This window comes from Gadus chalcogrammus, chromosome 3, assembly GCF_026213295.1.
Source record: "Gadus chalcogrammus isolate NIFS_2021 chromosome 3, NIFS_Gcha_1.0, whole genome shotgun sequence".
NCBI lineage: Eukaryota > Metazoa > Chordata > Actinopteri > Gadiformes > Gadidae > Gadus > Gadus chalcogrammus.
The window spans coordinates 13342483-13363234 of NC_079414.1; the positions used below are offsets into that span (position 1 = coordinate 13342483).

Here is a 20752-nt window from a genome sequence, read left to right on the forward strand (position 1 = left end):
ATGTGTTTGAGCTTGGGTTGAGCTTCTTGCTTCTAGCTGCAGGTTAAGGAGTTGGGTATAGAGTGTTATTTCTGATGCGTGCTGCTTTCTTTCCACCGGTCAGATCTCCTTCTGCTGCCTGACCAAGGAGCCTGTGGAGCAGGTGTTCCTGTCTCACCTTGAGATGGAGCTTCCAGAGTTCAGACGCATCTCTCCCGCCGTCAAAGGTAACGTCTTAGGTTATGTAAAGGTGTGTGTGTGTGTGTGTGTGTGTGTGTGTGTGTGTGTGTGTGTGTGTGTGTGTGTGTGCGTGTGCGTGTGCGTGTGTGTGTGTGTGTGTCTGTGTCTCTGTCTGTGTCTGTGTTTGTGTTTGTGTGTGTGTGTGTTTGTGTGTGTGTGTTGGTTTTTTTCCCCCATTATAGCTCCTTTCCATCTAGGCTGTCTGGTTTGCAATTCAAGGACGTTGACACTCGTCCGGCTCCTTCAGGCTCTGAAAGAGAATGTGCCTTTAAGGAATGGCATACCTGAATCCGTCAGTAACCATGCATGTGTGTGTGTGTGTGTGTGTGTGTGTGTGTGTGTGTGTGTGTGTGTGTGTGTGTGTGTGTGTGTGTGTGTGTGTGTGTGTGTGTGTGTGTGTGTGTGTGTGTGTGTGTGTGATGTCAACAGAGAAACAACAGTGGAAGACTTTGGGCGACATCAGCGGAGCGGTGGTCTCGATGAACTACAAAAGGGTGAGTGGATCCGTGCCTCCCTCCCCAACCCTCGCTCACACCACAACGTCTGTCTCACACCCCCATAGAGTTTCATTCCACAGAATGGTTGATGTGAGCCACCCTAAAGTGGAGTTCAGAGTTGAATTAGCACTAAAGTCTGAGCTACTACATCTAAACAACAGGTCTCCAAACGAGTTGTAAACGGTTGAACAAGGAGCTGAAAGACTCACTGACACATTGAAAGTAGAGTTAGGATCGATCAATGCATTTTTTGCCAGCTCTTGACCTTTTTGGTTTACAATTGATTTCTGAGGGTCTGCCTGCATGTGTGTCCGAGTGGGACCATGACAGTGTGTTCTGCCCTGCAGGTGACATTAAGCGGTCGTGATGTGGACACCGCTCTCTCCGTCAAGATGTTCGGCGCCCAGATCACCGCCATACCCTCTAATGAAACGGAAGGTCTGTCAAAGTCACACACACACACAGACACACACGCACGCACGCTAGCACGCACGCGCACGCATGCACAGACATACACATACACAGTCTTATCAGGCCTATCCTGTCGAGAGAGTAAGCTGTCACCTATCTGTCCAATATTCTAGTTGATTTGATTATTATTTTAATCCCTTATGCTCTCTAGATCTGAACTGTTTGACACTGACTTTGAACGAAGCTCAGACCAAGAATAAAAGCAATCTGGTGAGCATGTTTGTTTTCTTACATTTTTGTTTCAAATTCATACATGTATATTTTTTCGGCTGGACTGAAGTTACCATTCATTGGTTTGGATTCTCAGGAGCAGAAGATCAGGATCAGTTACATCAAGATCCGCTCTCTGGAGAAGCGGTCGTTCACAGTCACCCTGGACAAAGACACTCGGAGGGCCTTCAAAGACGTCCAGAGGTGAGGCATGCTGCCGAGACACTTTTCTTTGTCCCACCCTTAACCATTAGAGCCTCCAAGAGCTTCACAGGACTCATTGACTAAAAGGATCATGGGTTAAGGATCTCTAGTTCTGCCGCTGTGTTTTGGTGCCGTTTGGTGGTCCGTAGCTTTCTCCTCCGTTTGTTTCTATGTCTGCTCTGCCACCAAAAGTAGCCAGTTCTGAGTTTATCTCTGTCTCTGGATTCACCTCCTGCTCCTTACAATTACATTCTGTGTGTGTGTGTGTGTTTGTGTGTGTGTGTGTGTGTGTGTGTGTGTGTGTGTGTGTGTGTGTGTGTGTGTGTGTGTGTGTGTGTGTGTGTGTGTGTGTGTGTGTGTGTGTGTGTGTGTGTGTTCATTCATGTGTGCGGGTGCGTAGCATCGAGATCTCCTCGTGTCTGGACCCATGCTACTGCCTCCACAAGTCGAGTCACACCAAGCCCGGCGGGACCGGCGACGGGGCCGGACTGAGCCAGTACATGAACCGAGGACTTCCCCTGGCCATCAACACCTTCTCAGGCATCATCAACTGACACACACAAACACACTGTCTCTCTCTCTCTCTCTCTCTCTCTCTCTCTCCTCTGATGGATCTGTTCTGCGCTGTGTGTGGAAACAGAGATGATGCCCCGCATCGCGTCACCCTGAGAGAGAGGCCGCTGGATTGCACTGGACTTACAAACTCTCGTGATGTCATCATCATGCGACAGTCACTCGCACTTTGAGTGCCTGGACGTAGCGACGCCTCAGGAATATGGTTGGGTGAAGTCGGCTGGATTCTGGGATGGGGTGGGATCGGGGGCGGGGGTTTCCCGTGGGGCACACAAAACTATGAGGCTTGTGGCCGGCGTGTGTGAGTTGATCACGTTCCTCAGAACAAGGGTGGAGTCTACAGTGGGTAGACCTGCAGCGTTACTGCTAAGTGCTGAGGTCTGTTACCTTAGGGGGGTGAGCAACAATCTGAATGCTGATGTTCTCGTTGGACTTGAGTTGCAACACTCCCATACACACTACCATCTGCTCAAGAGACCCAGGATATAAAACGTGTGTGTGTATTTGTGTAAAAGGAAGAAATACAGAGAAATGCAGGCTGACGTTACACACTTTAATGCGCTGTATTGAATGCTATTCTCTTTTTAAATGTGGACATGAAATATTTTCAGCCCCTAATATATAAGCACATTATTTATTAATGTGTTCAGAGAACTGATCTGGAGGGCAGCACTGTAGTGAGTGCCTCCACAAACCAGAGTCCCATATAGTGTATATATATATATATATAGTAGTAAAATGCAAAGAGCCCTGTGCTGCATCGTACACCTGCAGATGTCCAGCATTATACACTACACGATGAGCTATGCATCTCTCGCTCTCACACACACACTCACACACACACACACACACACACACACACACACACACACACACACACACACACACACACACACACACACACACACACACACACACACACACACACACACACACACACACACTGCACTCTGGTAACTTATGATGGAGCAGTGGAGTAGAATCAAAACACAAGACAACACATCAGTTCCAATACAAAACACATTATTCACAACAAAACACATCTGCCACAACACAACACATCAGACCCAAAACCACACATTTTGTCCCAACACAACGCATCCGTCACAACACAAGTATGTTTTAAGAGCCAAGTGAAATGTGAGACTTTTGCACAGACACTGTTCCTGCACACGCACAAACACACATTGACTCGCAGGAAGGTGAGACATGCTCTGCAGAGTTTGCCTTTGTGTGCTGCAAACCACGGATGCAGGTCGGTCGCATGGCTCATAATACAAGCACAGACCTCATGTGTGGAGCACCTGCAACGGAAACTCAAGTTCTGACATTCTAGTTTTCACTTGTGTTTAAGTATGTGAAAGACTTCTAGGTCATTAAAGATAATCCACAACAGAGATACCTGCTTAATACTTAGTTCAACTAGTTTTAATTTAAGAAAGGATTGCTTCATAATATATGAAAAAATGTGTTGTGTTAAAAGTATGATAATTCATTTGTATGGAAAGAGTGAAATAGCGCTTACTGTTGAATAGTTTGTTGGTCGAGCCAAACTGCTACTGTCTTATACTTCAAATACTGGTTTAATTTGTAATGGGAAACCAAATCTTAAAAATATCCTCACATCCATGAATATTGCCAGGTTAGAGGACATTTATTTGCCTCTCCTAATATTTTGCACACTATCTTAGTTGAATTGGAGAGAGAGAGAGAGAGAGAGAGAGAGAGAGAGAGAGAGAGAGAGAGAGAGAGAGAGAGAGAGAGAGAGAGAGAATGTTTGAATTATGAATATAATAAATATTAATTGTCAATCAATGTCAATCAATTGTCAATCAATGTTCAAAATTGTAAATAAAAGATTTTTCTATTACAATATATTTAATATATAAACATAATTACACACAAAACTCACTTTGTCCCCTTTAAAAAGATTGGTAATAAAATTTTGTTTCCCGCTTCTATCAATTCTCCGCTCAAGTGTTGCGTTTCACACACCTGTTATTGACAGGCAAGACTTTGAAATCGTAAATAGGGAAGGGATGCCCTGATTGGTCGGAAAGGATCTAGGAGAGGTCTGAGATGTAAACAGCCTCATATCCCCTTTTCATCCCAAATCAGTGCGTATATTTTTGGATTTTAAATATGGGAAACCTCAAAATAGGCGTTATTCTCCTTTCCAATTGCTAGTAGATTAGTGCCTTTCTGTTTTGTATTGGTGTCTCACGTTTGAGGTCACGAACGTGCAAGAAACGGTTGGACAATTCAGCTTTCTTTTAAGATTGAGCCCCCTTTCTGGTGTGTCTAGGATGAAATGGAGTGGTTAACACCGAAATTTTGAATATTGATCCTATCTAGGGTATTTGGCTAATTTCGTATCGCCCCTGCCTGCTTCACAATGTCTGGCTATGGGTATCACAAACCTGTCCTTAAAACAACCCTGATCATTTGATTTCAGAAATGTGTAACTCACCGAGTGGTTAGTGGTGTTCGTTGATGTTCCTAATCAAGTATCGTAGTGAAATACAGTTTCTGTCGTGTTTTATTTGGCATTTTGTAAATCCATTGAAACAGAAACGAGGCTGGTTGTAGTCTTTCGCTCGGTTCTCCATCTCAACAGCTGTTAATAAAAAAAAAATTATTGGATGACAACTACAGTCTAAAAATCAGGGTTGCCTGCTTCCCTTGGCCTCCGGGAGAAAACGCCACTGCTCAACAGTAGTAGGGCTAGAACCAAGCGAAAGGACTACAACCAGCCCCCCTTTCCGCTTCCGGTTCCGGTCCGATTTCCGTTTCAATGGATGTACAAAATGCCAAATAAAACACGACAGAAACTGTATTTCGCTACGATAATTGATTAGGAACGTCACCGAACACCACTAACCACTCGGTGAGTTTCACATTCTGAAAAAAAACGTTTAGGGTAGGTTTGTGAATGCCCATAGCCAGCCATTGTGAATTAGGCAGGCAAGTAGGTCTATCTGTAGCCGGAGCCACTTGGCAAGCCACCACTGCCAAGCGCGCCCACCGGCTAAACACACCCATTGCTCTCCCAAACACGCCCATTGCTCGTTGCTATCTTATAATTGGTCCATTGTTGCTATGGTGGCCATCATGGGGGAAAACAATACACAGCGCTCCATTCACTCTTCTAGCTGTGTTCGAAGTCATTCCCTATTCACTAACTCACTATTCCCTATATAGTGTTCATGATATAGTGCAGTATATAGGGAACGAACAATCAAGAATTCGGACACTACGCTGAACATTTCTAAACATCATTTGCGTCAGTAAATGTAAATGCGCCGGGTATTTGTGTGACGCAGACAGATGCGCCCACATCATGTAAACAAACCGGGCACTCACGAGGAAAGCTGGAGGTTTTATTGATGTTGAATGTTACATTGCCTTGATCAAGGACATTTCTAAACAAAAGCCGGAGACTCCATCATTAAATGTATTCGTTTTCGCTGTTATTCAGCTTCTTCTTCTCCTCCGGAAAAACACGTCCGCATTGCATTGTTGTATGCAACAAAAAAATGTAACAACAAGAATAGGCGCGCACTCCAGGGACCTTGAGGGACTGGCGCCGCGCCCGAGTGCCCGCAGCGACTGTCCCGATGGTCCCGCGGAGCACTCAGCGCCGCACAACATTTGACCAAGAAGGTTGGAATAGTAATATTTTTGAAGGAGACGTAAGCCTTAACTACGACTTTGTATTTCCACTGAATTTGAACGAATCAATCAATAGGGCGGGACTGGGCGGTGGGATTATATTACATCTGTAGCGATACGTATGCGCACAAGCTATGGGCGTGTTTGGCTGAGCAACGGGCATGTTTGGCCGGTGGGCGTGTTTGGCAGTGGTGGCTTGCCAAGTGGCTCCGGCTACAGATAGACCCTACTCCAGGCAGGGGCGATTGGAAATTAGCCAAATACCCGAGACAGGACCAAATTTCAGTGTTAACCACTCTATTTCATCGTAGACAAACCAGAAAGGGGGCTCAATGTTCAAAATACCGGAATTGTCCTTTAACAGTAAAAAGCAGCATCAAGGCCGGTGAAAATTATACGCTGGATACTTTTCTCATATCTAATCTATGTCGCTATACCATCAGAATTGAGCGTATTATGGAAAATAGTAGGCCTAGGTTGTTATGATTATATATTGATGTAGATAATCGTATATAAGACCGCTTATTAAATATATAGAGTATATATATGATTGACACTACAGTCAGTTGCTTACAGAAATCAAAACTATAATTTTTTTGTCTTCATTCCCTGCTTCAATCATGAACGTTTAGCAAGAAGTTATCGCTAAGATGTTGAGCTATGAACTAACTAACCAGGTGACATAGAAAAAGTAAAAACAGAGAGATGCAGCTATTAAATACATGTATTGCCAAAGTTATCGGCATATTATAACGAATCAATTTGAATATCATCAATCTAAGTCAGACCTGCATTGTACGGCCCGCGGGCCAAATACGGCCCGCGGGATGATTCTGACCGGCCCGCGAAAGATTACATGATAATAAAAAATAAAATGAAAAAAAAAAAATAAATGAAAGAAAAAAAGAAAAAATATTTTCTAATTATCTTATGGGTGGACTAAAACCTCATTGCTTTTATTTTGAAGCCCATTTATTCTCACAGTGCACGCAATCATGCACGTCCACTGTGCACGTCAAATGCGTGTGATTGACAACCTGTCTTCCTTCCGTGTCACCCCTGAACTGTTGACCTTCCTTGTCACCCGGGAAAAATGCGAAAATGTCGGCTCATGCCAAAATTTTGGGCTTTTGAAAAGAATGCAAGATAAAGTGAGTGAACTCAACGCAGAGCAGAAATTGGTGTTTATACATTGTATTATTCATCAGCAAGCATTGTGCAAGTCAGTGCTAAAATTTAGCCATGTGGTTGATGTTGTTGCTACAACAGTTATTTTCATCAGAGCGCGAGCATTAAATCACAGGCAGTTTGTTTCACTATTGGAGGAGCAAGAGAGCGAACATAATGATGTCAGGTATCACACAGCTGTCAGATGGCTCAGCCTGGGCAAAGTGCTGAAAAGGTTTTGGGAACTGAAATCAGAGATAAAAGAGTTTTGTGAGATGAAAGGCAAAACCATTCCAGAGCTGTCTGATAAGGACTGGATGGCAGATTTAACATTTGCTGTTGATGTGACTGCAATGATGAATAAACTGAACACACAACAGTAGGGCAAGGGCCTTTTTGCTCATGAAATGCATAGCCATGTGAAAGCCTTCATGACAAAGTTGCAATTAATTTCAAGGCAACTAGGCAGCAACAATCTCGAACACATGAAAACCCTGCAAATAGTCAAACCATCAGCTGATCACCGGCACAGGTACTCATCCATGTTAGGAGTACTGCATGATGAATTTTCAAGGCGTGGATGAAATGCAGCTGGTTTCCTCTCCCTTTACCTGCAGTGTTGATAGTGCACCCACTGATGTTCAGCTTGAACTCATTGACCTGCAGTCTGATTCACTACTGAAAGAGCACTTTAAGTCAGCATCACTGCTAGAGTTCTACTCTGCTCTCAAGGAGGATAACTTTCCAAACATGAGACATGCTCAGAAGATGTTGGTTCTCTTTGGATCCACCTACATATGTAAACAGACATTCTCAGTCATGAAGTTTACCAAATCCAGGTACAGATCCTCTCTCACTGATGAACATCTGTCAGCTGTGCTTCGCATCTCCACCTCAGACATTCAACCTGACTTTGATGGACTTGTTAAAGCTCAACAGAGACTGGATTTCTCACACTGAATGAAAAAAAAAAGAACTGAAGAACACTAAAATGTGGGAATATAACAAGTGAAATGGGACACTTGACCCTTTTATTTTTTTCTGCACAGTAAAAAAAAAGAACTGAAGAACACTAAAATGTGGAAAGATAATAAGTGAAATGGGACACTTTTCTTTTGCACAGTTCTGAAAACATTCAATGTTTTAAGAAAATCCTTGTTTCAATAGTATATGAAACTCAAAATGCCCTTTGTTATTAATGTGACTGAAAATGAGTCAAATGTTTCACATCAGTTTGGAAATTATATTTGAATAAATTATATTTTTGAAAGCTAACCACACCTTTTAATTGCCTAATAATAACATACACTCTTACCAGCGGTCAAAACAGTGCCATTTACTGCTTTTTATATGGAAATAAAATGTATATTATTACATAATTGAGTTCTGCATTTTGGCCCGGCCCTCCAAAATATTTTCAGTTGCTCATTTGGCCCCCTGGGAAAAATAAGGCCCTGATCTAAGTTCATGTGTTCATTAATTGAATTTGGACGGCCAGGAATGGCGGGAATAAAAACTGCCGCTGGGAGCGATATCTCAGGGCCCACACTGTCTCGATGCCCAAAATGCCAGGCTGCCTACCTCCTATTTGGCCTACCACAAGATGGCGATATTGCGTATTTACAATTTGTCTTTACTAAAGTCGTACACACTACACAGCAAATTCTCGCGTTGGCATTGGGCTTCATTCACGAACGACGCCAACATCAGCGCGTGTCTGGACTGTTGTGAAATTTCCCGGTTCACGAGGAGACAGACCTCCAAGCAGAGCAGAGCGATGGAGAAGAAGCGGGGTGCATCTCATCAGTACGGGGCTCTGGAATGTACTCAATGGACAACGGACATTAAGGAAACAGGTGAGCCTCGTCTCTTTATGTTATCTAAATGATCAATTTTCTTCAAAATAATAATTTTGTTTGTGGTCATTCGCATTTGAGGCGTACATCATCATCATCAACAGGCGCCATAGTCCTATGCACAGGTGGCACTGAACAGTGTTAACAGTTCTTGTATAATGTCGCAAACTGTGTCCGTGGGTATGAGTTTCGTTTAAGGCGCTATTTATGTGTACTTTTTGTCAATACCGTATTTAATAACTAATCCAAACTGACAGTCGACACGCTTTGTTTCACTTATTTTTTGCTGTCATGTGCGTGTTAATCTGTTGATTTAAGATTAGTGTTGACAAAGTCCTCTCTCTCTCTCTCTCTCTCTCTCTCTCTCTCTCTCTCTCTCTCTCTCTCTCTCTCTGTCTCTCTCTCTCTCCCTGTCTCTCTCTCTCTCTCTCTGTCTCTCTCTCTCTCCCTGTCTCTCTCTCTCTCTCTCTCTCTCTCTCTCTCTCTCTCTCTCTCTCTCTCTCTCTCTCTGTCTCTGTCTCTGTCTCTGTCTCTCTCTCTCTCTGTCTCTGTCTCTGTCTCTCTCTCTCTCTCTCTCTCTCTCTCTCTCTCTCTCTCTCTCTCTCTCTCTCTGTCTCTGTCTCTGTCTCTGTCTCTCTCTCTCTCTCTCACTCTCACTCTCTCTCTCACTCTCTCTGTGCTGTGATGTCAGAGCACTGGGTCTGTTGAAGTCTCATATTGGGCTTAAAGGAACCAAACACAGTGGTGGGTGATTCACCACAAATCACATCATAAAAAATCATAATATGGCCTTATCATGACGGAAACTCAGAAGAATGACGTTATAAAGTCATTCTTCTTTGGTATTGGTATGATCCATCGCTCTCGTGAACAGAGGATGGTGATTTGTAATTCTATAATAAGCGCGCTGTCGTTCTGTGTTCTCTCTGCCCGAGGTGTGAAGGAAAGTTCAAGGGGGGCGAGGTTTGCCATGGTAACAGAGTGGGGTTTGCATCCCAAAAGTTTCTTTCAGAGAGGGAGTGGGTAATACAGACTGCGCACAGTGTGGATCCACATTGGGCCCCCCCCCCCACTGTGCCTCAGGCCTAGTCCACTCAATACAGGCGGTAGCTGATTGGGTGCTGCTTGAAGAGAAATGCAATATTGAAGAGATATTTATAGAAGTTTAGTATTGCACACAGTTTTTTCTTCTTCTTTTTTTCACTTCTATTTCTGCTTAATTAACTGTAGCGATTGCAATTGTTGCTGATTTGCAATTGTTGAGTTTCTGAATATACCTTATTAGATTAGGTTGCACTTGTATTATAGGATTTGGCAGCATCATGTGATTGTGATCATCCCATTGTGATCGTATTGTTCGTAATCATTATTTAGTGATTGTAAGGAAACTTTGATAATAAGGTTTTTAATCATTAAAGTCCCTGGTCTGTCATCTGAATCAATGTAGGTCTGTGTTAGAGTGGTTGACATCCAGTGTGTCTTCAAAGTGATAATAAATGTTCACAGTAAATTTGGAGATGCACGTATAGATTAAAAAAAAAAGCCCATATCTGTAACTGGAGGAAATTTAGGCAGGATAACTGCAATCAGTAGTGTCATCCTAAATAATTGACCAATGCTAATCTCATAACCCTGACCAGTCTTGTTTTATCCAACAACCCCTGGGCCGTTAAAAAACAACAATGAAGAATTATTCTTCGTGTGAACTTCCCATAACGAAACACACGGTCACGTTAATGTTAGGGTTAGTGGCTCTGGGAAGTTTGGGAGGAGAGAAATTAATTCCATCACTTATGCGACCGTTGGGTGTGTAGTCTTTCTAATCAAGCATTTTCCCTGTCACAATTTCAACAGTTTTACAACAAACTGAAGCTCTCTTGACTTGCAAAACTGTCTTTTAAATTGTTCGAAAATGAGGTCCCATGGTGGTCCACAGAAAGTAGAAGGATTTAGGATATCTACAGAGTACAGACCCTATTCACAGACTGAGAGGCATCGCCGTAGGATAATCACAGGTGTCATAACAATAATTATGTCTCTGCTCTTTCACCAGGACCCGGGTAGCAGGCTGAACTCGTGAAGATAAGCCTGTAACATAAAGCAGCAGCATAATTAGTGATGGGAGCGACACTGGTTGTTCCGACGCATTCAGAACTGCTTTGTTAATGTTGTTCATTGGTGGTTCGTTTTGTGCATTGGATTTCAAATATATGAAATGAAAATACATTTCTAAACACTGTAAGGGACTATATAGAAGGCTGAATAAAACCACTATGACCATCGTTTTCCCAGTGGTCAGACCTGATTGGACCCAGTAGATTCAACCTATTCATACTTCCTGCTGCGTCAATTCTGGAAAAATCTCTAAGCGAATAAAGCTGTTTACAAACAGCCTATTAACATGAAAAAATATATCAATGATCGACATCCAAAATATCTGTGTTTTGATTTGGTAGACTGTGGACTTTAATGTTCTCTAAAGTCGTAATGTGTCAGATTGAGCCCCCTGAGACTTTCAGAATAAAAACCACTCCCCTGTAACTGGCTGGTCAACTTTGTGACGTGAGCTAGCGTAGCTAGGCTGACAGGGAGTTTTTTGTATTTAGAATGATCACAAGGTCCATTGCTACACCACCTAGGTGGCTGCCCCACTACAACTAGGTTACTTTTACTGGGCACCACCACGCATTGAAAGCTATAATGAAAAGAGCTCTAAAAAAAGCGATAATGATACATGATGATGGTTCTCCATGTTGCCATGCAGTGGATCCTTCTCTCTCCCTGAGTGTGTGTGGTGGTGGCAGGTTTAACCCGTGCACACTGATTACTCAATGCACAAGAGGTGTGCAGGAACACCCAGCCCCAGAGTAAATTCAGTCCGACTCGGGACAGGTGATGCTGCTTAACACGCCATCATCCACACACTCCACAAGAATAGATCCGTTTTAAGATGTGATTTTATTGATCATATTATTGACATCACTCTTGATCAGCATTGACGACAAATATGTCAAGGTCATTTTTTTACATAAACATAAAACGTTGTAATGTTTGGTAAGTTTTGTATTCCTTAACATTTGAATTAATCTGCTGAGGTGTGTGTGTGTGTGTGTGTGTGTGTGTGTGTGTGTGTGTGTGTGTGTGTGTGTGTGTGTGTGTGTGTGTGTGTGTGTGTGTGTGTGTGTGTGTGTGTGTGTGTGTGTGTGTGTAAGAGAAAGAGAGAGAGAGAGAGCCATGGCAGTTGTTCAACACGACTCCCTGTTCCTCTACAGTGGTGGAGGGGAGGGTTGTTGAGGCATGGAGGAAGGTTGGCAGCGGAGGAGGAGGTTACATCTCCCTCTCCAGTCATGTGGAACAGAAGTGAAGGCTATGGTGAAAAGGTTCCTCAGTGCAGGTCGAGCTCAGAGAGAAACTCTTAACTCGCTACCAGGGGTAGAGGTACCATTTTTTGACACATCGTCAGAGCTACACTGGTTATCATTTTGTCACAGCAGTGAAAGTCCTGTGTGTGTGTGTGTGTGTGTGTGTGTGTGTGTGTGTGTGTGTGTGTGTGTGTGTGTGTGTGTGTGTGTGTGTGTGTGTGTGTGTGTGTGTGTGTGTGTGTGTGTGTGTGCGGGTGTTTGTGCACCAGATAGTTTGTGTATCCTTAAAAAGCAAGCGGCCTTGCTCGTCTATCCGTGGACACATAGTGATTATGCTCTGACTGTGATATAACCGAGCTGTAATTTGTATACTCTATATACACTGTCACTTGCAGGCCAATATTTACCTCTTTCACTTTGCAATAGAAGATAAGATGTGGTTCTCTTTGCTTATGTGCATGTGCCTTTGTGGGTGTAAGTGGTTATATATCTCTATCTATATTTGTAAGGTATGTGTGTGTGTGTGTGTGTGTGTGTGTGTGTGTGTGTGTGTGTGTGTGTGTGTGTGTGTGTGTGTGTGTGTGTGTGTGTGTGTGTGTGTGTGTGTGTGTGTGTGTGTGTGTGTGTGTGTGTGTGTGTGTATGTTGTATGACTGCATAGGTTTAGCATAGAAGAAAGGAAGTACAGTACAGTCTAAGACGGTATAATGACATGGATGGCTGCAGGTATTCATCTGGAAACATCCAACCATCAAAGACCTTTTCACACCATCCCTGACACTCTTTATCTTGATCTTGTTCCCGCCTAGAGGGAGACGCTGTTTCCATGGCGGACTCCAGCGTAACCAAGGACGACATCGAGGGGGAGCTTTTCAAGATCGAGAGGATCCGGGACGTGCTGGTCCGCAGGGAGTCAGAGCTCAGATACATGTGAGTGGACCTACGGGCCAGAACTGGGGGTGTCCGAAACAGGTGATGCAGTAGTGAACGAAAAAAGGATTGTAAACAGACACCATGCGTGCAGCAGAGAAGAGCTTTAAGTGCAGTCGCTTGTTCTTCTTTCAGTGAAAATAAACCGTCCAGTTTGTTTAATCATGTCTCGATATTGGAAACAACAGACCGTTCTACTTCAGTGGGAGCCTTCTTTGTTGTTGTTGATAAGGCCTCTATGCGCTTAATGCACTTCTCTGCCATCGTATTTATCCCGCCTCATATAAGATAAATGGTTGGGATTGATAGGTCTATCTCTTAACTGGCAGCAATATTTTTTTATAGTAGGGGAGCCAGACCTTAACTGCAGAGCAAACAAAACATGAGCTGGCGAGATTCGTCTGGTTCCCAGGCTACCTAACGGGTTTTTTTCAAAACACGTTATCACACACGTGTTTCACATGTGAAGCACTATCGTGAAGGAGAATGGTTTATTTGACATTACGTGCGCTAGTTTACACATGAAGTTGGGTATTTGTAGTTTTTAATCTTTCCCCCTTTTTGAATTGCAATTGGTTTATTGAGCAGAACATAGGAGAGAATGGTCATTTGTATGTAAAATATGTATCTTATATATTTTGGATGTCTGCATGCACACAAGTATCCACATATGTGTATGTGGCCTTGTTTGTTGTGTGAATGCATCGATTGTTTTATTATAATGGGTTAAAAATTTGTGTTTTGGTTTTGTGTGTTTGGTTTGGCCGCAGTGTTTATGTGTGTGTCTGCCTTTTGTGTGTGTCTGAGTGTGTGTGTTTGTGTGTGTGTTTGTGTGTGTGTGTGTGTGTGTGTGTGTGTGTGTGTGTGTGAGTGTGTGTGTGTGTGTGTGTGTGTGTGTGTGTGTGTGTGTGTGTGTGTGTGTGTGTGTGTGTGTGTGTGTGTGTGTGTGTGTGTGTGTGTGTGTGTACGTTTCTCTCAACCCTTGCTCTGTGCAGGATGGATGACATCCAGCTCTGTAAGGAGATCACACGTCTGAAGAAGGAGCTCCAGAAGCTGGTCTCCATTCCAGGTAGGAGAACCCAAACAGATCAGCTCTTTGAGGTCTCCATTTCATGCTTCCATCCCAACCTTAGTGTTTTAAATGTCTCTATTAAAAGATGCCGTCGATTTGTAGATAGTCGTAGAGAGCAGAAGAGCAGAAGGGAGCAATATTTTGAATACTGAACAACCAAATAGATCCCTATTTCCAGCTCGCTCCCTCCTAAAGTTTCTCCGTCATTCTCCATCATCACCATCGATGATTGACAGGCAAGAGGGTTTTATTTCGGTTTTTTATCGTTTTATTGTTTCAAAACATAAATTCTTTGGATTCGATTTATTTCAGCGATAAAGACAGCATTCTTTCCTCGTGCATTTTCTACAGGCTACGGTCTGCAGCGGTAAGATTTCATGATGCAATATATCCTAAATGCATATCGTCATTATGAAAATGGGATTTTATGACTAAAGATCCATTGCCTGTCTAAGGCGGTAACAGACGCCTTTGGTCCTCCAGATAAGGACAAGTCAGCGGAGGACCGGCAGAGAGAGGAGCAGCTCCTGCTGCAGATCCACAAGCTGGTGGAGACCAGAGACTACCTGGTGGAGGACGTGGAGTTTGAGCGGCTACGGTGAGCGCTGAATAAGGCACAATCCCATTTCTACCCCTTACCCCTTACCCTTACCCCTCCCCCTTGTTTTGAAGGGGTAAGGGGAAGGGGTAAGGGGAAGGGGTAAGGGGTAGAAATGGGATTGGGCCTAACTCTATAGTTGGAGTTCCGATTTCTTCCCTTGAAGTACACACATGAAGACTGCCACAAAATTCATCTTAAATGTATTGTGTTCAACCTTTATTTCACCAGGTGGGTCTCATTGAGAGTTTGCAAGACAGAAGCAGCATGCAATGAAATGCGATAAAAATCAAAGTAAATTACATACAGCCCCTCATAAGATACATGAACATATTGTATCATTGAATAAGGCAGAGAACAGTGATGCATACGAGTCCAGACATTTACGTTGACCAGCATCACGTCAAAGTTCTTACCATTTACTTGTGTCCTGTCCAACTTTTAAATTGTCTTGTAGCACCAAGATGACACATTGTCATCTTGGCTCTACCACACACTGCAAAAGGTGTCCCAGGGAGCACCCGCAATGCCAGCATGAGCTCCAATGGGTGCCAACAAGGGTCTAATGTGTGGCCTTTTTCCCTTTTGGCCCAATTCAAATTTAGTTTGAGTCCTTTATTAGTCCCAAAGGAAAAAGTTGTAACGTGTAATTGGCCGTGTTCACACTGTAAAATACTTTATCTCGACGTCTCTTGGAGATATTTCGCCCCAAAGTGAAGTGGTTGAAAAGGGAAGCGGGAAGCCAAGATGATAATTGATAGAGAGGAGAGATATATCGTCTATGGCATTGGCAACCCCTAGATATCAGTTCCATATGTCGTACTTGCACTGGCATTCGTAACTTATGCAACCGTCTGTTTCATTTTTTTATGTCCCCAGAGAGAGGGAAGAAGACAAAGAGATGGCAGAGTTTCTAAAAACCAAGTTCCCTGAAAACAAGAAGAAAGGTATGCAAGCATCTGATGTAATGTAATGTAATGTCATATCGTGCATGGAATGACATCGGCGTCAAACTGAGGCACGCCAAAGGAGATAGAAATTCTCAAAATATCCCAATCGACCCTTTTCACATAGCTGTCATAGCAGGGTTAACCCTTAGCCTTTTCAGTTCATTCGTGCTACATCACCATGGGACTCATCCTGAACCTCTCAGAAATCGAGACAGTTAAGCCGGGGAGCATCTTTGAAGAAACTCGAGGGACCAATTCTCATTGGCTGTCAGCATTGTAGAGAAATGTAGATAGCCGCAGCATGTGTAAATCAGGCCGGGTCATCTATAGACCTCTGAAGAATAAGTCCCGCCTCCGAGGCTCCTGGTTCCATCGGTTCCACTTTTTTCCATCTAGATTCCACTTGTGTTTTGGATTGTCGGTGCCGTTAAAGTAGTAATCGATTATAAATGCTACTTTCACGACACCGACAATCCAAAACCCAAGTTGGAAAAAGTGCGTCGTTCAAGACGTGAGCAGCTTTTACTTCTTTGCCGCCTACAGAGTTTGTTATGCAAGATCATTCAAAAACCCCATGTTATTTCCCATAGACATTTGACCGATGGAACCAGGAGCCACGGAGAAGGGACTTATTCTTCAGAGGTCTATTTACACCCATTGGTTTTCCCAGTCTGCGGGTGTTTATATATTTTATTTATTTATTTTGACTGTCTGTGATTGGTCGTGCTTGCATGTCATTCAAGGCCTCTTGCTGACCAGTAAGTGGTTCATCACACAGTTAATCAACACTGTGTCCTAGACTGGTTCAGCTGGAGTTTAGCAGGTAAACACAGGGGTAGCCCCTCACATTAACATGGGGTAGGAATCCGGTAGGTTTGATCCATCTGTGTCAGAGCACAAGGGGGGTCAACGTCTGGTTATCTTCACTAGTTCACTAGTCCATCACTGGTGCCCAACTAAGCAGCAGACCCCTCGTCGGTTGTCCCTTTCTTGATTTCCCTCAGTAATTGAGTGGGTAAACGAGCCCTCTGTTCCCCAGGTACCGTGCCCGTCAGAAGGGGGGCCCGGCGGGCCCCGCAGCAGCCCTCCTCCCCCTTCACCAAGACCGGCCTCAGCCTGCTGAAGGAGTGCTGTGGCTTCACCTGCTCCGTCATGTAGCATCACAGAGGGACCGGTCTGAGGGGCCAGGAACCACTCGGACAACCACGCCCCCACAAATTGGCCCCAAATTCTCCTGTTTCAGATGTGCGGCTGGAACAGAATCTGGGACAGAGATGCACAAGTAACAGTGTCATTAAGAGTAGCTCTGGACTAATTTCATATGTTTCTGCTCTGGCCCTCTCGGTGTGAAGCTTGGACCTGATCAAATGTCTCACTGTTTCACTAGCCGTTCACTTTGTTCTCACCTGCCATTAACTCGGACCAAACCGATCTGGTTTCATGTGTTGTGAGTGAAATCACAGCATTCACGTCACACATTGAGCCACCGTTTATAGTATAATACTCCTCAATCAGCTAAGCTAACGAGGCTAACAGAGCTTCTCCAACTGAATATATAAAGAGCACACAAACGGCTGAGTCATTAAGGAGTGTGATATGTCACCACACTCAAGGGCGCACTGGGAGCCTGCATCATTAGCAGCAGGAGATGTCCCTAATGAAGTTGACATTAGTCCTCACACAGTCATTGGTTAACGAGCTGCCTGTGGATTCTATGGTGCCAGACCTTCTATGATAGCGGTAGTACTGGAGGGGTCTGCTCAGTTTCTAGATTTTCTCGAAAGTTAATATCTTATATACAATTCGTTGTGGCTGGACCGTTCAATACTAATTTGAAAGTTCTTCTAATTTCCCGTTGGATGTGGGCCTGTCCTCACGTAAATTACGAAAATCGTTTTGCGTTAGTTGTTGCACAGACACTCACAGATTTTATTCTCATAGCTTCTCCACGCCTTCAGTGAGACATGTCAATACACTAGTAGAAGGGGGTCCCTTAAGGATTGCTAACAAGTGTTGACAAAGGACTCAATCTCCCAGCATGCTGCAGCCTACTGACTGACCCAGAGGAACCTGTTCCTTCACAGGGTTAGCTCTACATCCAGTGAAACGATGCCATCAGCATGACATTGCGAGCTGTGTTCAGACAGAGAAGCGTGTGGACACTGACCCAGTATGAGAGCCGCTGCAGTGGTGCGTGATGATATCTCTATAGCCAATCAAATCCTTGCGCAGTGTCTGGTTTGGGTCACCGTGGCAACCTGGATGCCTCCACCCCCAAAAGCTTTACATTACCAATGTATACAGGTGGTTGGTTTTGAGAACATTCTGCGTGTCACATTCTTGCTACATGAGCCTCAGTGTCACAGTTTCCTCGCTAATGCTAAGAAACCATGTGCACCTACTCCTACTCCATGTTTAATCATATACAGTATATGATTATCAGGACAAAAAACATAGTTACGCATTACATACCATAAAAAGCAACAAAGTATATTTGGTGTAGATATTGCAGTAGAAGAGAGTAAATATGATGTAGATATTACAGTAGCGGATAGCAGATATGTCGTAGATATTAAGGGAGAGGAAAGTAGATATTACAGAAGAGGAGAGGAGATATTACAGTAGAGGAGAGTAGATATGGTTGTTGATTGTTAACTAACTATGACAGGTAGTTAGCAGTTCTGGGAGAAAAATCGCACTCACACATGAAACACGAGAGAGACTGCAAAGAGAGAGAGAGGGGGGGGTGGAACAGGGCTTGGCGAGAGTGTGTGTGTGTGTGTGTGTGTGTGTGTGTGTGTGTGTGTGTGTGTGTGTGTGTGTGTGTGTGTGTGTGTGTGTGTGTGTGTGTGTGTGTGTGTGTGTGTGTGTGTGTGTGTGTGCTTCAGAATGAGTCACTCTTAGGACCAGACACCCCGCTGGCTTCTGGTCAGTCTTGCCTTCCCCTGAATAACACTCCTGGTGAAAGGGCACGGATGTCAGTTCCTCATCACAGCCTCCCACCCTCAGCCTGTTTATGAGAGCAAAGACCCGAAACATCTGTGGAAGATCGACAGGTTGTTATGCGTATACAAACGGAGGCCACTCGTCCTCCGCATGTGTCGTGCTCGTGACTGTGACGTAGTGAACACAAGGACATGGCTCGGAAAGTAGACACGTAGGCGCTCGGTTACTATGGTTACATGTTGTTTTGATTGTGCATCTGCCTTCATGTTAATTGATTTCCGTGGTGCGGTTGTGTGATATTGGCAACACTGTTTTCTCATCAAATGTGTAATGAATACGTGTTTAGAATTTTACTGATGCATAACCTTGAACCACTGCCCTCCAGCACAACCTCATGCCGTCTGCTGGATGTAGCAGAAAAATACACTACAGTAGGAAGAAAACAAAGCTTTTTAGGTGTTTGTAAGGCGTTATAATAGTATATATATATTTCTATGACATCCGTCCTGTGTTACTATATGAATTTGTATTTTGGTGTGATTGAATACAGATTATGCAGGCAACACTGGGGTAGATTTTCCATGCTGAATCCTTTCATCAAATGTATTTAAAGACATACCAGTTTAGGAGAAGAAGAAGAGGAATGTGTTGAATATGATATGAATGCCTAATTAATTTCCATACGAAAGCAAAGTTCTCCAGCGTGTATTTGTGCATTTTGTATTGCCCTGCGGTGATTCACACTTCCCCCGCTGTGACTCTAATAACATACAGCTTTAGTTCAGCAAACTAAAAGAAATACATTATACGTTGTACCGATAATTGCTACGAACCAATGCTCATAGATATGTATATACATCTTTATATGCAGAATAATGACATAGACTTCAATATTTTTGGTGTAACAAGAATGTCCTTATCTTCCAACGCGACAGGGTGTGAAATTCTCTCTGATGGTAATTCCTTTTTTTTTTTACCAAACTACCCAACTGTGTTTTGTTGCCGTGGACTACAGAGTGAAACATTGTTTGATGGGCCACAGACTATACTAGCTTCCTGCATTAACTAGCACCTGAAAGTCCAAGGTTCTAAGATGCCAAGAACCTTCTACACTTCATGAGACCTGAAATGATGAAGTGGAATATGTGTGGTTCTCCATTACAGCTTGAGTGCTGCAGATAGATGTCAGCGATATAGGATGATGTGTTAGTCACAGACTCTTTTCAAAGAGTGGTCACAGCAGGACAAATATAGGTGTTGTTACCTCACACTAATTATCTGTCAGCTACATGTATGAACCAGGCCATGGGTAGTAGACTAGACTAGTGAGGACAAGTCTACTACCCTGGTACCAGGTAGCCCTGGTACATTAAAGGAGCAGAACCGTTCTCAGTGTTATGAGCGACACCTGGTTTGGTCCTACGATGACGCCTTTGTGAGAAGGGTCTGTCAAGATGACGATGACGATGGTGTTCATCCTTGTTGACTGAGATCCGTCTACCCCGGAGTGCTTTGTTAGTGTCTGTCCTATTTCACTCTCTCCACTCCCTCGTCAAGGGCCCTTCATACACATCCGCATAAACACACACACACACACACACACACACACACATGCATGCACAGATCCATAGCACCACCATTCTACAGCCCTGTCAACTCTTATGAGTGTGTGGGTAGTGGTTGGTAATAATAAGATTCTTAGGAGGCTGCCAGGTTCCATTAGGACTTTATGAAGTTGCGTCAAAAGTCGCCAACTTAAGCAACCACCATGAGTCATGCAACGGAACTTTTGAACTCCTATCTTTGTCCTTCACTTCTTTACATTTCCGTTTCCCCTCCATCAGGGCTTCTTTCATTTCGTCCAGAACCCGCCGCCGTGTGACCGGTAGGATAACACACTGATTGGCTTATGGCCGGTTGCCAGGTTGGCAGTCTGCTCTCCCGCTTATCACAGCCTCATTAGATCAACAGCAACTTCATGCAAATGTGGGCTGGTTCGCAAGAATCCAATAATACCCCCCCTAAC

At 43.8% G+C, this 20752-nt stretch overlaps 2 protein-coding genes across 2 annotated transcripts in view; both read left to right on the forward strand.

Moving 5' to 3' along the window:
* Positions 1 to 2399, forward strand: part of LOC130379323 (phosphoinositide 3-kinase regulatory subunit 6) — a 19686-nt gene extending 17287 nt beyond the window's left edge. Inside the window, exons 16-21 of the mRNA XM_056586082.1 lie at positions 104 to 206; positions 649 to 713; positions 1064 to 1154; positions 1339 to 1397; positions 1495 to 1601; positions 2002 to 2399. Coding sequence (XP_056442057.1) covers positions 104 to 206; positions 649 to 713; positions 1064 to 1154; positions 1339 to 1397; positions 1495 to 1601; positions 2002 to 2155 — 579 coding nt within the window. The 3' untranslated portion in view covers positions 2156 to 2399. The remainder of the gene's footprint in view (positions 1 to 103; positions 207 to 648; positions 714 to 1063; positions 1155 to 1338; positions 1398 to 1494; positions 1602 to 2001) is intronic.
* A 6299-nt stretch (positions 2400 to 8698) lies between these two features.
* Positions 8699 to 19882, forward strand: pik3r6a (phosphoinositide-3-kinase, regulatory subunit 6a). Its single transcript, XM_056586115.1, has 6 exons — positions 8699 to 8869; positions 13040 to 13160; positions 14156 to 14229; positions 14716 to 14830; positions 15710 to 15777; positions 16820 to 19882. Exons 1-6 carry the CDS (start codon positions 8791 to 8793, stop codon positions 16936 to 16938), a joined length of 576 nt encoding a protein of 191 aa, XP_056442090.1. The 5' UTR covers positions 8699 to 8790; the 3' UTR covers positions 16939 to 19882.
* Positions 19883 to 20752: the final 870 nt, after the last annotated feature.

Excerpts from the sequence above, each read along its gene's own strand:
- pik3r6a (XM_056586115.1), top strand. The coding sequence starts at position 8,791 with ATGGAGAAGAAGCGGGGTGCATCTCATCAGTACGGGGCTCTGGAATGT. Across the intron at positions 14,230-14,715 it reads GAAGCTGGTCTCCATTCCAG|ATAAGGACAAGTCAGCGGAG; the intron begins GTAGGAGAACCC and ends TTGGTCCTCCAG. Across the intron at positions 15,778-16,819 it reads CCCTGAAAACAAGAAGAAAG|GTACCGTGCCCGTCAGAAGG; the intron begins GTATGCAAGCAT and ends TCTGTTCCCCAG.